The 15,877-nt window shown below is 54.3% G+C and overlaps 7 protein-coding genes across 7 annotated transcripts; 2 read left to right on the forward strand and 5 right to left on the reverse strand.

The window, feature by feature from the left end:
- Nucleotides 1-294: 294 nt before the first annotated feature.
- L226DRAFT_504853 (STE3-domain-containing protein) lies at nt 295-2,616 on the reverse strand. Its single transcript, XM_067678006.1, has 5 exons — nt 2,049-2,616; nt 1,806-1,985; nt 1,610-1,747; nt 1,100-1,553; nt 295-1,036 (listed from the first exon to the last, which is right to left on the reverse strand). The coding sequence occupies exons 1-5, from the start codon at nt 2,248-2,250 to the stop codon at nt 670-672; spliced, it is 1,341 nt and encodes a 446-aa protein (XP_067537507.1). The 5' UTR covers nt 2,251-2,616; the 3' UTR covers nt 295-669.
- Nucleotides 2,617-3,546: 930 nt separating this feature from the next.
- On the reverse strand, nt 3,547-3,838 carry L226DRAFT_569167 (uncharacterized protein; the record flags this gene model as incomplete). The annotated part of the gene is made up of 2 exons (XM_067684265.1): nt 3,547-3,655; nt 3,705-3,838. The coding sequence occupies 2 exons, from the start codon at nt 3,836-3,838 to the stop codon at nt 3,547-3,549; spliced, it is 243 nt and encodes an 80-aa protein (XP_067537508.1).
- A 1,525-nt stretch (nt 3,839-5,363) lies between these two features.
- Nucleotides 5,364-6,380, reverse strand: L226DRAFT_354987 (uncharacterized protein). The gene is made up of 3 exons (XM_067674177.1): nt 5,925-6,380; nt 5,533-5,860; nt 5,364-5,479 (listed from the first exon to the last, which is right to left on the reverse strand). Exons 1-3 carry the CDS (start codon nt 6,184-6,186, stop codon nt 5,473-5,475), a joined length of 597 nt encoding a protein of 198 aa, XP_067537509.1. The 5' UTR covers nt 6,187-6,380; the 3' UTR covers nt 5,364-5,472.
- Nucleotides 6,381-6,748: 368 nt separating this feature from the next.
- On the reverse strand, nt 6,749-9,052 carry L226DRAFT_559134 (STE3-domain-containing protein). The gene is made up of 6 exons (XM_067683278.1): nt 8,712-9,052; nt 8,542-8,654; nt 8,414-8,480; nt 8,167-8,361; nt 7,661-8,114; nt 6,749-7,601 (listed from the first exon to the last, which is right to left on the reverse strand). The coding sequence occupies exons 1-6, from the start codon at nt 8,941-8,943 to the stop codon at nt 7,109-7,111; spliced, it is 1,554 nt and encodes a 517-aa protein (XP_067537510.1). The 5' UTR covers nt 8,944-9,052; the 3' UTR covers nt 6,749-7,108.
- A 1,006-nt stretch (nt 9,053-10,058) lies between these two features.
- Nucleotides 10,059-10,328, reverse strand: L226DRAFT_532953 (uncharacterized protein). Its single transcript, XM_067680361.1, has one exon. It carries the CDS (start codon nt 10,254-10,256, stop codon nt 10,071-10,073), a length of 186 nt encoding a protein of 61 aa, XP_067537511.1. The 5' UTR covers nt 10,257-10,328; the 3' UTR covers nt 10,059-10,070.
- Nucleotides 10,329-11,348: 1,020 nt separating this feature from the next.
- L226DRAFT_355066 (uncharacterized protein) lies at nt 11,349-12,672 on the forward strand. The gene is made up of 3 exons (XM_067674178.1): nt 11,349-11,691; nt 12,191-12,370; nt 12,434-12,672. The coding sequence occupies exons 1-2, from the start codon at nt 11,430-11,432 to the stop codon at nt 12,361-12,363; spliced, it is 435 nt and encodes a 144-aa protein (XP_067537512.1). The 5' UTR covers nt 11,349-11,429; the 3' UTR covers nt 12,364-12,370; nt 12,434-12,672.
- A 1,157-nt stretch (nt 12,673-13,829) lies between these two features.
- L226DRAFT_355148 (uncharacterized protein) lies at nt 13,830-15,599 on the forward strand. The gene is made up of 4 exons (XM_067674179.1): nt 13,830-13,879; nt 13,943-14,083; nt 14,137-15,343; nt 15,401-15,599. Exons 3-4 carry the CDS (start codon nt 14,168-14,170, stop codon nt 15,590-15,592), a joined length of 1,368 nt encoding a protein of 455 aa, XP_067537513.1. The 5' UTR covers nt 13,830-13,879; nt 13,943-14,083; nt 14,137-14,167; the 3' UTR covers nt 15,593-15,599.
- The last annotated feature ends 278 nt before the right edge of the window (nt 15,600-15,877 follow it).

Below are 15,877 nucleotides of genomic sequence, written 5' to 3' on the forward strand. Positions count from 1 at the left end.
TGCTACTAGACCCTCTCTTACTAGCGAGGATGTAATGTCTACGCGCAAGACAGGCTCTCACGTCCACCGATGCCCCTCCATTTCGCTGCGGAGAACAACCACCACGACCCACGACCCGGCCTCCCAAGTACCATCCGAGATAGATGCATACAGAAGAAGCGACGTGAGCTCCTCACCCGCGTGACATGCCTCGGTGCTATAGTTGAGCCTAAAGTTCGCGTGGCTCTCCCAGTGTCTCCTGTCCTCGTTTCGTATACCTCTTCTCCAACGACGACTTCAGTCGAATACTCCCGCCACTTCTCGCCTCTCAACGGTATCATCGTTCTACTAAGTATCGCCTGTCGTCGCAGGTATCCTGCCTCCCCAATGTAGACCGGACACACAGTCAACGCGCACATGTGTCCGCGGATGAAGATAAGGCGTTCGAAGATATGTCGTTATCAATAAACAGTCTAACAATACACAGGAGTACCAGCTGTACGTAGTATGACACAAGAGAGCGAACCGAAGCATTAGGAGTCATCGGCCTCACGAGGCGAGCATTCCAAAAGGAGTCAATAGACAAGACAGAGCAAGATGGGGACGGGAACGTGTAGGCTAAACGAGAGCGATGGTGACAAGGAAAGAAGTGATAGCAGGCGAGACGATGCAGGTGTTGGATTTACACGTTCATGATGCGTGACCGTAATGAGAGATGATAGAGGCGTTGTCCCCCTCGGCGACTAGCGCAGGGGGTGGAGGCACAATCGTCGGTGTCGTCGGCGACGATGGCGATGACGGCGGGTAGTACGGGGGCACAGCCTCCGAGTCGTCCATGGGGCGTGTCGTGGATGTCGTGACGTCGTGTCCCTTCTCCTCGTCGTGCGCTTCGGTGTGTCCGTAGAATGACACGATGGACGATGCGGGGGTCTGCGCGTAATGTGTTTCGGGGTATGAGAGCCGGGACGTCTCGGCGCTGGTGGGGGTATATGGGACGTCGGGCTGCGAGGTATAAGGGAAGGCGTCGAATTTAGGCGGACGAGGAGAAGAGACAGATCTGTAGATGTGTGGAAGTGATAAGCGGCTGGTTGTTGCACCATCGGGCTGAGAAGACACTCACGAGATAGGTACGAAGGTGGGGTCTTTGAGCTTGTTGCCCTTGGTAGAGGGTCGCATACGCAGGACGTTCCGCTTGAACCATGAGAAGTAGCCGGCATACTCGATCAGCGCATCGCGTCCGAACGCAAAGAACGCGAAGAACATGTATGCCGTCACGGGGATGGTCCACCAGAGGAAGTACGTCCATCGGAGAGTGTCGCTGGGGATGAGGAAGACCGGGAAGCGGTTGATATTCAGCCAATTTGAGTGGACATCGGCCCAGTTCGTCCATGGGCGGAGGCCACGGCGATAGTTGAACGCGAGCGTCAGCGCGAACACGACAAGGTTCCAAATCATGAGCGCGAGCGACATCGCCATGAGGCGGAAGTAGCGGGATGGCGTGAGACCGGTGTTGGAGGCAGCAAGATGGCGAGCAAACGTCGCTCGCCGTCTGAAAAAGTGGAAGAATGCAAGGGCTAGAGGGGAGAGTAATGAGCGTCGCGCAGGAGAAGATGCTATATCGTTCGCATACCTCCAAGCACGAAAGTCCCAAGACAAAGAAGAATGGGGATGAACCAGATGAGGAAGAATTCGGGCAGAGAGACGTAGGTCTCTGGCTGGCAACCAAACCGTTCAACGATGTCGAAACGGTGTCCCTGCACAACATAGTCTGGGAAGGGGACTTAGATCAGTCATGAACTCGTACCATGAAGGAAGTATGAACATACGCAGCGCCATCTGAATCAAGGGAAGACCAACACAGATTGCGATGTCGGAGAGCATCTTGCGCCGTTTGTCAGAATGAGTCCTCTTGACGCTTCTCACGGAGGCGATACCCTCGAGACGAAGTGCGAGGCAGAAGCATGACGCCGGGATGGCCATGTTCGCTCCGATGACCAGCTTTGAGACTGACAATGAATGCCGGGTGAGGGGACGGGGATGGGGAAATGATACGCGGAGGACAGACGTACTGATGTCGCACCAGATCTTAAGCTTGATATCGGTGTTATCGTACCATTCGATGACGTTCACGCCATGAGCGACATTGAGGAAGGATAGCCAGGCGATGAGAGAAAGAGTAGGGATGTTGCGCGCCCGCCAGTGCCCTGGAAGAGGGACGAGGACGAGGACGGCGGCGAGGAAGGAAGCGAAAGCGCGGGGAGCAGCAGACATACCGGGGATCTGAGGAAGAGGAAAGGCGTACCAAGACCCAACGCGAGTGCGAAGGAGCAGATATGTTCAGGTGCACCATGAGCGAATCGCTATAACGCCTGTCGGAAAAGGAGGACAATGGGGTTTGTAGAGTATGGTGGACAATGGAGTTTGTACCAATTGTCCCGCTTACGCACGATGTCTACATTACGCCATTCGCCTGCAACGTAACTGGCTTAGTTCCCCGCGAGTTCAGTCGAGGACTCGTGCATTGCATTGAGTAGTTGTGAGGCATCCCAGATGCGTTGGGATATGTTCCGTCGCAAGTCGTCGAAGTGCCTACATTGTCTATCTCATCTCCGCGACGGCCACGTGGGTTGCATTCGGTACTCCTGAGGGAGATAACATCGTAATTCATCCTGGAACAATGTACAGGCACAGGAGCGTGTCAGGAGATGCGTGAAGCTGCAGATTTCGCTCAGAAGCCGGGAGGAGAGGAGAGTCGTAGACAAGTCCGGGGATCCCGGACGCCGGAAGAATATGGCCAACAAATAGACACAAACATTGCACCTGAGCGGTAATGAGCATCTCCGTCCCCCGAGCTTGGCAGCATGCAGCAATTTACATCGCACAAGGCAGCGGATGCATCCTTGGTGTGTCCTTTCAGGCCGAATATATTCTAATAAATTTTGGTGGAACTTATGCTTTGAAACGGGAAAACTTACAGCTTTCAATGGCTGATAAGTTATTTACATGTTAAGTTTAAGGGGGTTATAGGCCCATAAGGACGCCACAGGCCCTGTGTCACCTTCTATATATGGTACCGTACGCTTGTTGCAATCACCCGGAAGCACTCCACCCTAGAGCGATGTGCCTAGAGCGTCAGATCCCGAAACGCGACCCGTTTTCCACAGTGCCGGCACTGATGCATACGTAGACTTGACGATGACATTCAGACAACTCGGTTTAGCGATTTTTGGACGTACACCTCAATCCGCTTTATATCAAATGAGAATGATACAGTTGAATTCATAGAACGGACGAACTAGAGACCGGGCAAGTTGACGTACATTACAAGACAGCACAGCAATCACAGCAGCAGATAGCGAGCAGAGAGCAAAGAGAGCAAGGAGAGGACGGTAACGCTTCTATGGATAATGATACAGAGGCAAGAAGGTGGTCGGTGATGATAAATACATATAAGGATACTGTGCTACTCCGGAAATGAACGTCAAATTGCTGTCTACAGCTGCGAAAGGTCGTCAGCCTCGAAGTTCAAGACAAAACGACAGAGTATCTCACCAATAAATATGCCGCTTAGGCGGCGCAATCGATAATAGATAGGGCGAGAACAGAGAGAGTCGGGGAAAGAGCGCTGTGGAAACGGTCAGCGAACGAAGCGACCAGTGAACGTAGGAAGTACTTACTGTGAACTGTCAGCAAAGAGAGAGGTGGAGGAGAGAGGTTGCGACTACGCGATGACGCAGTAGAAGGTAGTCTGTCCGGACCCATAGCGTTCGGAGTCGACGGGTGCATGGATGTCGAGCACCTCGGGCTCGTTGCCCGAGGGGTCGCAGACAGGTTCGCATATGACGAAGAATTCGTCCATAGTGGGCTCGGGGGTGTCGCGTTAGGAGCGGCGGAGAGGAGGTACCTCGGCGGTAGGTATGATCGTTTGGTATCGCGAGTAGGGGGGGAGGATTAACTCAGTCTGTCTGGTGACTTTATGGATACCCCGCGCGGGTTCCGGCGTTTCGGAAATTCCCACAGGATAATATGTATCTCGCGAAATTAGGGTACACAGGGTACACAGGCACCCACCAGTGAAGTGGCCGGCACAAAAAGGTCGGCTCAAGGGCCGTCCAAGGGCCGTCCGACGGGTGTCATGGACCACTATTTGCCACTATACAGTTTGGTCAACAGTTCAGCAACAGTTCCGTGTGACAAGATCGAAGCCAAATAATCAGTGCTGACACAGAACCTGACATGTGGCAGCGCGTGAACACAAGGGTACCCAGACTTGCGCTGAGAGGTATCCCACGAGAGGTCGGTTACTCAAGGAAACAATCGGTGACCGAGTGCGATTGTTAGACAAAAGCGTGCTGACCTCGGTGCCGCTCACGTGACCGCGTTGATCCTTTTGTTCGTTTTAGGCGCCCATACATGCGAGTTCTGAAGGTAACGTAGTCTCCGCCGTAACATATTACCTGAGTTCTTCACTGACGCAGACACCTCGCAGGTGTGGCCTGTCGCTTTCACATCCCTTATTATGCAGCATACCGCATTTTTTGCCGCCCGGGGAAGACGACAACTCTCTCCCAACATACTCCCTCCCTGCTGACAGTTCGCACTTTGCCACCTCGCTCACTAAGGGGAAATCGTTGAACACCTCGAACACCTTCCTCTCGTTTGACAACGTTAAAATTCAGATAATTTGCTTGGGGCATCAGAAGAACCAAGCCCAATGGAGTCCTTCGCCGCAGCCTCGCGGTCCGAGTCGCGGGCAGGTGAGTTTGTACACGATCCGACGGTCAATGGAACCCGACTGATGTCAGGGGGAAGGTGTCCTGCTCAGGATGACGCGGCGTAATTCTCATGACCGCGGACAACCGGGGCTCGTATGGACGGCAAGGTCGTCCGGACATGTAATCTGTGGAATTGAGTAAAACGGGGAAGCTTGCGCGTTCCCGTCGCCTCCGCTCGGCGAACTTTGGACGGCGTTCCGGTCCCGCACCATGCGCAACACACGCCTCGCTTCTGTGCCGACGCTGAGAGCACGGACATGGGCCTGAACCGTCGGCGATGCGCCATCGATTGGCAGCTTTTCCTTCCTGTGTCCCTCTCACATGTTTCTTCGCCTTGACGACTCCTCGGCATTCGACCTTCTGTTGTAGAAAAAATCCGCGTAAATATTCGCATACACGCTTGCAACTCCGCATCACATCCGACTCCGGCCATGACTCATGTCTACATTGCAAACACTCTATGAATTCCTTCTTACACTCACCTGCTTCGCTCTCCTCCATACATTCTGGGTTACTCGCTCACGCTGACGTCCAACATGTTGTATCCATACTAGTCATGTACTACTGGTGCTGCTACTCTTGTCATACAGCTTTGTGTTGATGTTCGCGCCTTGCCTGCAACGTGACATCGTTGTGTTCAACCGGCTGATACGCCACCGCATCGAAGCAACATGTTGCTGCAAACTCCAAGTCGCTTCAAGTTATTGCCAATATCTCGCTACGCTCTACTGAACGCTCAACAAATTGATTGCAAGTGCTAGGCATCCGACTTGCTCGCCTTAATAGGGTAAACAAATATTCCTGCTTAGGATCTCTCCGACCTGACCGTGCGCGTTCCTCGGACGTCGTAGCTCGCGATCCAGAAAGCGGAGTTCCACGGAAAGCCGAAGAGACGTACCCCAGAAGTACCGACCCATTGTTCGTCGAGAGGGGCAAACTGCTTGACGGTACTAGAGCGGCATCGGACTCCGTGCTTGCACCTCGTGACACGGCTTGTCTAGTATTGGTCTCACGAAAATGAGCATAGTTTTGTTCCCCCAGCTCATACACAATGTCGGATGGATTGAGTCGACAGTCTGGTGGCTCCGCGCGAGAGAGAGTATCCCCTGCATCAGCGTTCTCCGGTCATGCAAAGATAACGGACCAATTAATGATGATTTCTAAGCCCACCTTGCTCCCCGCGTGGGTGTCTATCCCGCCAAGGCCGCCGCAACCGTCGAGGCCGCATGCAACGTGGTAGCGCCACAAGAGGGCGAGCGATCCGATAGGAGCAACACAATGTGCCCTGCCTCGTGGAAACCCAGCCAAAAATCAATTCCACCAACATTGGACGAAATGTGGGGCCCGAGCCTGATTGGATACCAATCGTCACAACTGCGGAGGTTTGCGTAATAATTAGCGGTCCAAACAAGTTTTGCCTGCCTCGCAGCATTGTTCCTCTTACCCGTACATTTGCCTCAGAAAACTTGCGGTATATAGATGGGTAGGTAAAGGTCGAACTCAGCTGTGTCTGGTACCAGTGACAGGTTCAACCCAGCACATTGACCCAGCACAGCCGCCATTACTGTGATGATTCATATGATCGAGGATCGTGAAGGGGCCCGATTGATGGAAGGGAGTTCTCCGCTCAGGCACGAATAAGGTCGGCTTATACCGCATATGGAGTACAAGTAATCCAGACCCGGCCGGCCTAGAACATCTTGATGTTCCTCGGGCACTCGATCGCGGCAAGTTCGGACAGAGCTTCAGCATCGAGAACCTGGCTGGATGCTAGCATCGGCAGAATTACTCCAACTGTCTGTCCGACTGAAGCTTTAGCCTGTAAGAAAAGTGAGTAACATCCGCGTGAGATAGCACTGGGATGGCGTATTGTGGGATGGCTCAGACATACCTCACTAATCCTTGCACCGTCGGAAAGGCGGCACGACTACTTGTGTCTGCCGCCTGCCGTACGAGCGATGGAAGTAGTGATCGGCGACGTTGATGCGAGTAATGGTGGCCGGGACAGAAATGCACGGTGTATTTCTGACTACTAGGACAAGGGCGACAGAGGTAAACCAATATGCTCGAGAAAGATGAAACTATTAGCTATGATACAGGTAGAGCAGGGGAACCGGAAGACGAAAGGTCCACTGGGCCAGAGGGGCACGTCGAGTGCGCGGATAACGATACAAGCAGGATATGCGATGGAAGCTGGAGGCGATGTATAGGAGATGGTGAATTAAGGTAATAAGTTAGTATTCATCTTGATGGGCGTTGACACAGGACGTTGCGGGGGACGTGAGTGCGTGCAAAAGGGGTAGAGAGGACGGATATAAAGCGAGAATGGAAGGCATAGGGACGTTCCTGTAGCATCAAAAGGTGCGTGATTCTGTATGGACCATGATAGCTATCGAGCCTGCAGAGTTCTTGCGGGACACGGTATGCGCAGCGCTCGGCCACGCCACAGGCAGACCTGGGGAGAAGGGCCGGTGGTAGGCGGGAGCTCCTCGCGGCGTGGGGGTTGGGGGCATGCTTGGCGGGAACTCATCGGAAATTGAGATATGGGCCTCGGACTCGTCGTCGGGCACATCGGGATCGGCGCGATGTGCGTCGTGACTAAACTCGCGGACTGTCGGCTGAGGCGAGAGTTCGATGTCGGAGCTGTTGGTGAACATGCTGTCGGAGTGGCTCGTGAGAGGGGGGAGGACGTGCGAGGAGAGCGGGCGGAAGCCCTTCTCCACGTCGTCGTGGTCAATCGAAGACATGAAGGAGTCGGCGCGCTTTTTTGAGGCGCGTGCGGGCGGGGCGTAGGGGGGAAGGGCTTCACCTGAAGGGCTGTCAGGCATGCGGAATGCGTGCTTGTACCTGCGTCAACGCCGTAGATCAATAGGGCATTCAAGTTAGTGAACGAAACGGTCACATACTGGTCGCTCTTGATGCCCAACTTCATCTTCATCGACGTAGGCTTGGGCGAGATGCCGAAGATTTTCGCCACTCGCCAGAACGCAGTGCTGTAGCATCTACGCGCCTCTTCTGCGAAGCCGAAGAGCATAAAGAACATGATGGCGGAGCATGGGTAGACCCAGCGACCCATCTCGATCGCGACGTGTGACGCGAGCTTGCCCTGCCAGACGAAGGTCGGGAAGAGCTCGACGAAGGAGAAGTTGTAGTGCGTGTTCGCCCAGGAAACCCACGGCTGGACCGTCAACCCTGCAGTGTTGATATAGATGCTGAACGCGCTGAGCGGCAAGACGAGCGCCATCTCGGTGCAGCAGAGCGCGATAAGTCGGAGGTAGCGGCTGACGGTGAGGGAAGAGTTTGAAGAGATCACTTGGTTGAACCGGACGCGATGCACGTAGAACGACTTGAGTGTCAGGGCTAGGAAGTCGTGAGCCATGAAAACTGGATCAGCGACGAGTGGAGCGCGTACCTGCGTAGACGAAGGTAATGCATCCCAGGAGGACCGGCCACATGAAGACGAGAGGGTAGGCCGGGACGGTGTTCCAGATATCCGGCGTGCACCCGATATTCTCGATAATGTTGTACCTGTGACCTGCTCGATATGAGTGACTCCGATTCGCCCTAAGGACACCACAGAGGTCCACAGTACCTTGCACAATGTAATCTGTACAGTTTGGGTTAGAACAGATCAGACGAGGACCCATAGGCGTACTCACGGAGGGCCATCACAATGATCGGGACACCGATGGCGATCGCCACATCAATATAGACGTTTTTGAGTTTCTGTCAGTCATAAAGGAGATTGTCAGAGATGGACGCCTGCGCCGATCGGATCCACGCGCACCTCTTTACGAGTGATCGAAACGGTATTCACGGATGTAATTTTGTACAGACGACGCGCGATGCACAGGGACGAGGCGGGAATACCGACGCCCGCTCCAATGAGGAACTTCGTTGCTGAAGATAGGCGCATCAGCACAGATGCGAATCCATTTGGACGAACATGACACTCACAGATGTCACACCAGACAGGGGCGACGTCCCGCAATGAGCCGTACCAGACAATGGAGTCAACGAACTCCACGAGGGAGGCAAGCCCTGCCCAAAGCATGTATATGCATGTTCCTGCGTTCCATGCTTGAAGATGCCAAGAGAGAGGGAGGAGGCCGAGGACGACACCGATGAACGAGAAGATGGGAAAGAGCGGGTAGGTCGGGTCAGGTTGAGGGGCAAGCAAGAACGCCATAACGGAGAGGTTTTCGCTGAGGCTGAGGAGCCAGCAGTGGAGTAGGCACGAGCAGCAGACGAGAAGTCATGTTTATGAGACCGAAAGCTTCTGGCGGACAATGGGAGACAGCACAATGGACCTTTGTGCCAATTAAGCGCTTGACCTTGCGAGATATAGTCACGTGCGCTCTGTGACACCATTGTGCCCTGTTTTCGGAAAGTGTGCGCTCCTGTTCTCAGCATTGTTCTGCCAGGTCGACCCGGACTCCCGACCGTATCTTCTGTTACCTTCCGAATGCTTCACCCATATGCTCGGCATCTCTACTAGAATACCGAAAGGCTCGCTCTTCACACTATATGTTAATCTTCGAATCTCCGACAAATCCGGACCGTCTTCTGCTGGCACTCGTCGCCCGACTCGGAGCTGATCATCGCTCATCTTGCCCACCAGTTCTGTCATGCTTGCTGAACAAGACAAGAACGTATTGATTTGTATGCTTAATATTGATACTATGACTGACCAGTTGTGGGGACGCAACACTGAATCAAAGCGCGGTGCAAGACTCCTTGAATCGGACAGACCAATTCACCGTGAATAGGAAACGTGTTACACATTCGATTCGTCTTCGTAGTCAATTACAGAGCGCACAAGCTAAGTACATCTACTGGGGCCAGACCGACTGACTCGGTTAGTGCTACAGATTGGTACATGGATACATCATCGAAAGCGAGACCGCGATTAAATAGGCGTCTTGGGTGAGCAGAGACCGTGAGGAACGAGTGGGGCGAGATGAGGCATAGGGAAGGAAAGAGGGAGCAGAATTCGCAGTCGCAAGGAGAGAAGGGAATGAGAGTGGGTAACAATGTGCGGGGGTGCGGCAGCAAAGGTGAACGCGGCGCGCACATAAGTTATAAGGCTGACGGGCAGGCCGTCGCGTCCGAGGTCGGACGCTTGTGGGGGGGGGGAGGCTCCGCCTACGTATGCGTTGGGGGGTGCGCGCATGTGTGTCTGTAATGCAAGTGCGTCAGTCACCATGCACTGGAGAGTGGTAGGAAGCTGCAGGCGGGAAGCGAAACTTTGTGCCCAAGTTCCACCTCGCCGTGCTGCATTCCAGGACGCAGACTCACGTTCCGCAGGCAGAGCACTCAGGCGATCGTGCACCACGAGTGCGAGTAGTTGTTATTGGTGTACTCAAAGTCGATCGGCACCCCCGTGTCGGGGTCCGCTGCCGGGGATTGGGACGGGAGCGGGTCCGCAGTGGGGAATGCGTCCGACTCGAGACGGGCGTCGCCGCTGTCGGCGGTGAGGTGGAAGGTGAAGAAGGCGTCCATGTATCGCGAAGGGCAATAAGTTAGGCCCGGGACGGCTCTGTTGGGCGAGTGTTCGACGGGTAAGGGTCGTAACGAGCGGTGTAGTTTCGAAGTCCTGTGACGAGAGGCTCTTCGTGAGCCTTGAAGCGTTATATAGCGAGGGAAAGGAATAATAGTAGAGCCTGGTCTCGCACGCATGGCGGGAGCTAGGACAATCACTGCTCCGAGCCGCTGGAGTAGGCCAAAAAGCGGGGATCCGTGCCGCCCGTTCCGGGGTAGTGGTATTTGCGAACCAGGGTGGCCCACAAATAACTTGCCTTTTTAGGAAGTCTTAGTAGTTGGGCCACCGCCATGGGTCCTATCCATCTCTTGTTCGCCCAACGTCGTGGGCAGAGAGATAGCCTTCGGCCCAGGTTATCAAGGCGAAAGAGTTTCACAACGCGCAGTTCTCATCTCCAAGACGCTCCCAGTATAGCCGAGCGCTCTGAAGCACGGTGACGTCGCCACATCCTCGCTACGGTTTCCTTGCGGTCGCAACGCGCATACTGTCGGCCGAGCAGGTCTCACCAATATGCCATATGGAAGAGCTCATGCATTGCGAATTGGACGCAGAGGCTTCGTCAAGGTCTCCTGCACAAGTGTGCTTGAGGGCCCCCTGGATCCTGCTGGAACTTCTTGTGTATCGATCAATGACCGGACGGCAGCGAGCGACGTTACGCAGCACTGGGCTCCTCCCTGAAAGGGGATAGGAGAGACTGGACTCTTCCAGTTCACCTTAGTTTCTTGCTGATTGTCGGCAGCGAGTGAGCAACAAAGCGTACCAGCAGGACCCAGCGTCAAATTGTGTCAGGCACAGCGGGCATGAAGTAATTTCGCGGACCTTCGTGCATGAGCACCCCAGATTCTGTGAGCCTGGCAACGTGCTCGAGGGGTGCCCCGAGACTCGGACTTGGACGGCGCTGGCGGGGGATATCCGATCCCGCTGCCGTCGCAAACATGCGACACAGGCGGTGCACTGTCGTTATCAGTAATCGCTCAGCATACGTACGTTTTCTGGGTTCGCGACCGCTATTCACAGAGATGCGGACGTGCCTGCGGCGCCCGACTTGACCGGCCTCGCAGTGTTCCTGTGATTATTTCGGGCGTAAGCATACCACGCTCCCAAGTGAGAATATCCCAAGTGTACAGCCCAACATGCGTGTAATTTGCTGCAAACCGTTAAAGGTCCGTACGAGGGAGCTTGAGCCTGTGCTGTTGCGGCATGGAGTCGAGGCTCGAGCTTGCTTACAACCGGCAAGGCATCGGAAGCCGATTCGGAATGATGATCTAGCCGTATATGGCAACTCGGAAATGTCCGTGGCGCAGACCAACGTGCATAGCTGTATAAAGTCATCGCGAATACGTTCAGGACGACAACTCACCTGCAATCATCGCTCCCCCGAGTTCTTGACACTAGGTGAGTCTATTTCCCTTCTACCTTCTTTTCTTGGAGGGGTGGCCGGTAGCCTCGTGGTTGCGAGCGCTTCACCTATTGCCATATTTGGCAACAATGGCGGGCAGCGCACAATTGCGTCTCGTCTCTCTTCCCTCGTCTTCAGCAGCCCGCTATTGATGACCGGTTTGGGCCATTTTCATGTACAACCCTATGGCCAATGTTATGAACAGCGCTCTCCCTTGTGGCCGCGTAGTACCCGAGTTAGTCGTCGGTGCTTGCAGATCGCACGTCTCGTACAACCTGTTTGCTACTCGGTGTCCTGGACGAGCACAATGGAATTCAGTGTCCTCGGGGAAGGGGGACAATAATGGTTACGGTGGCATTAATGCTGCACTTGATGCCCGTTGCCAGTGGTATCTCAAAGTCGCCCTTCGCTCTCTGAGATTCACTGCTCGACGCAATATCGTCAGCCTCTCGATACACACGAGCACACGCACTCACCTGTTGTCGCGCTCTCCAGCAAACCCACATCCCCACCCCACACACTGGCACCCATCACCAATGGACCATTTCGACGACATCTTTGCCTCTCTCGAGGCCACCTTGGATGCTCCTTCTGAAGGGCTTCCGGGTGGTGTACCTGTTGACGAGGATGCGCCATCTCGAGCTGGCGTATACTGTGTGATCGCATGATTGCTCGGTAAGTAATTCCCTTCGTCAAATCATCAAGCAGTACAAGAAGACTAACCGCATATCCACGTAGGGACCGTCTAACTTATTGTCGATATGTATTCGCCAATCGGACACTGGATGACGGACCTGAACCATAGAAGTAAGTGCTCTCTTAGTTATGAGGTGGTTTGGATGCTGACGCACCTCATATCGGCAGTGTTGTCTCTCCAAATGTATCAAGCTTCGCCCTTCGCCTGTACATATCGCCCTTTTTGCGTGTATCTCTTCTCAGCGTACCCTTAATATGGTCGCTGAGCACACCTGTAGTGAGTACTTATGGTCAACAATCGTCTCAAGAGTATAGCTGACTGCAGCCCATAGACATACCTGTACGACTACGATGCGGACTTCGTGCCGCCGTCGATGTATCGCTACCTATCACCTATGCCCCTCGAACCCAGACTTCTTGACGTACCCTCCTCGTACCGCGGCTACAGCCTACTGGCGGGTTCCGATTATCGCAGACCCTCGCCTTGATGGCGAGTTTTCCTACAACCGGCTCTACACAATCGTTCAGTACCATCCATGCCACCACACTCATTTTTTGCACCATGCATGATAAAACGTACCGAGACGATCCACCCTCCTTCCCCTAGCTCATTTCGTGCTGCGCACGGAGTCCTATTACTTCCGAACCGTAGTTACTGCCTGTACCGCGTACGTCCCCGAGAATCAATTTCTTCCTTACTTACCTTCGGATGCGGTCGATGTCCGGAGTCTTGTGGCTATGACGATAGCGCTAGCAGTGGTACGGAGAGGCGGCAAGTTCAGATCGCTACGAACCGATCGACATCGAAGAATGCGATACCTGAGGATGACTGATCCAATACTAACTTCTCTTGAGTAGGTGCATGAGTGCAGTTGTCGCTGTCAGGGTTGTCCTCTGGTCGAGGTGGTTCCAGTAAGAGTGGTTGGAGTTGTTGAGGCTGCGCCTCCGAAACGCGCCCGCGACCTCGCGCGTCACGGTCACGTGCTTTAACCCCGGTCCGAATCCCGGACAGCCCTGTGCGGCTCGGTGCCTTCCCCCTCCTCCCGTTATGTTCTCTGTTATACTCCCCCGCCCTCCCGCTCTCTGACTCCCTGGTTCGTAGAAGTAGCTGTTGAGATTGGTCTTCAACCTGGTCATGTCGAGCAAGCGACCTGGTATGCGCATCCCACAGCTGAGGGCTCCTTTCGGCAAAAGTTCGATCACGATCACTGTGCGCTGGATCCGGCTGAGATGGTGTCAGCTGGCCAGTCGATGCATGGAATGAGGTACTTGTGCAACTTGTCGCGATACTAATCGGCTGAGCAATCGTTTGTGCAGCCAGATATTCTTGCTGGCCGTGCATTCGCTGGCCTATGCGTAAGACGTGTCCCCCTTGCGACGCCGCGAAAAGCTTCCGAAGCCTCTAATTGTCAAGCACACGGTCTCCCGGTCTCTATCGATGCTCTGCGACGCCTCACAATGTATTGCGCACCAGTTGCATCACAGATTGTGCGTACGTGGTCCTTGCACTATGGTTACCATTGTTAACGCTCGTTCTATTGTCACTGATAGTGCCCGGACGTTGTACGTTGGGCATATATGACCCTTCGTCTGCTTCGTATGAGTCACCTCCCAGCAAAGCGCATCAACGTCCGTTGTCTCTTCACGTTGACTTCGACCTCATATCACTCCGATTTAGCCTCTTCGATTCAGGTACCGTTCAAAGCTTGCATGTATGTATACAGTGTATCGACTGATCAGATCAGTAGTAGCCCACTCCGCGGCCCCAGCCCAACCATGGCTCAAGCTCTGCAGCCCCCTATGTTTGACATCATTTTGAACATGATGAGCCTGATGCCCTCTTCAATGTCGGACGAGTTTACGTCGCTCATGCAGACATGCCGCCTACTGTACCGCGAAGGTGGAAAGCAGTTCCTACAGTCACAGGAGTGCGTCTTCCTCTCCGCGGATATGCTGCCATCATTCTGTCAGTATATGCTGGCGGATAACGGCAGCCGGCAGCCGTTCCTCAAAGACACGCTGTGTTTCGAGGGCACCTACGACGAGGTTGACAAGCGGACCGCGGAGACACTGGTCCATATCGTATCAAGACTCACGAACCTTCGACGGCTGGAGATGGCAGAGAGCTGCTTGTTCGCCTTTCCTGGCCTTGGTGGTGCCATCGCCAGCCTCACGTCTCTCGAGGAAATCGAACTGCGCCTGCGCGACCAGTCCATCCATGTGGAGCAGATGCTCTTGCGGACGCAGTCCCAGCTAACTTCCGCCGATATCGTCTTTGACGGCCCGCCTTCTCGACGCTCCCGCCCGCCATCGCCGGTGGTGTCGGCAAACCCTCCGGATTACGCGACCGACTGTGATCCCATCCTCCTCCTCGTCAACTCGCGCGGCTCGCTCGAGGAGCTCGTCGTGAACAGATGGACGATTACCCGAGAGCCTTACGACGTGATCTACCCAAAGCTCACGCACCTGGATATCACGAATGAGTATCCGTCCAACGTCTTCTATCCCTTCATCTACGCGTTTCCTAATCTCGAGGAGCTCCAAGTCAAATACTGGAGGTTAGGTGGTGTTTCGCCCTCCGAGGAAGCGCCGGAAGTACAGGAGTTTCGCTACCTGAACGGGTCAGCTCAGTTCGAGCGAGGGTCGTGGAAGATGCTGGGGTCAGTCTCTGGTACCGTTCTTGAGATATACTCCTTGGGTCTCATCTGTCCGGTGGGCACTATGAACATCGAACCATCGAACCATTATTACGTCACCGAGGAGATAGCTCTGCTCAGCTCTGTCCTCGAAGACACAGAGCCGAAATGTCTGTTCATCGCGTTCACGGACCTCGAGCATGCCAAGGACTACCTTGTGCAACTGCAGGCATTGCCGGGCGGTCGGCATATCTGTTCGATGGAGGTCTCGATCTCAGTCACCCAGGCGCAATGCGCGCGGTTGACGAAATACTACGTGCGTCCTTCCCGGACTGATTTCCCAGAGTCTGGCTAATATCATATGCGCTCACAGATACATGAACTCCTCGAGTCCATCCCGACGTCAGTCACTGAGCTCGAGCTCCGCTTCTTTCTCGACTGTGACTGCCGTTCTGAGGACGTGCGACGGTGTTCGATGAGAAAGGACTCCCTGTTCGTGACCACGCATCTTGGTCAAGATAACATTGATGCTGCTTGGAAGCACCACGGAACGAGTCTGAAATGATTCAAGATGGGCATCAGCGGGTGACACCCAGGGTGCCTTTACTCGCTATGATGCGGCAGCTAGAGCCTTGTACGTATGTATTGATTCGCTACAACGCAGTGTTGGTACTGACAGCTTCGTCCCCTACGACAGGCTTCGTTACATGCCGGCGAGTCCATCTTTCATCTTCCCATCGAAGTAGTGCATGTTGCCCGTCGGAAAGCAGCTTCTTCTGTTGTGGTGACGTTCGTGTAGGGATTGCATGCATGTATTAGGCTGAGGTTATAGCATCTTCTCAACGGTGTA

Source organism: Lentinus tigrinus, assembly GCF_003813185.1.
Source record: "Lentinus tigrinus ALCF2SS1-7 unplaced genomic scaffold L226scaffold_7, whole genome shotgun sequence".
NCBI lineage: Eukaryota > Fungi > Basidiomycota > Agaricomycetes > Polyporales > Polyporaceae > Lentinus > Lentinus tigrinus.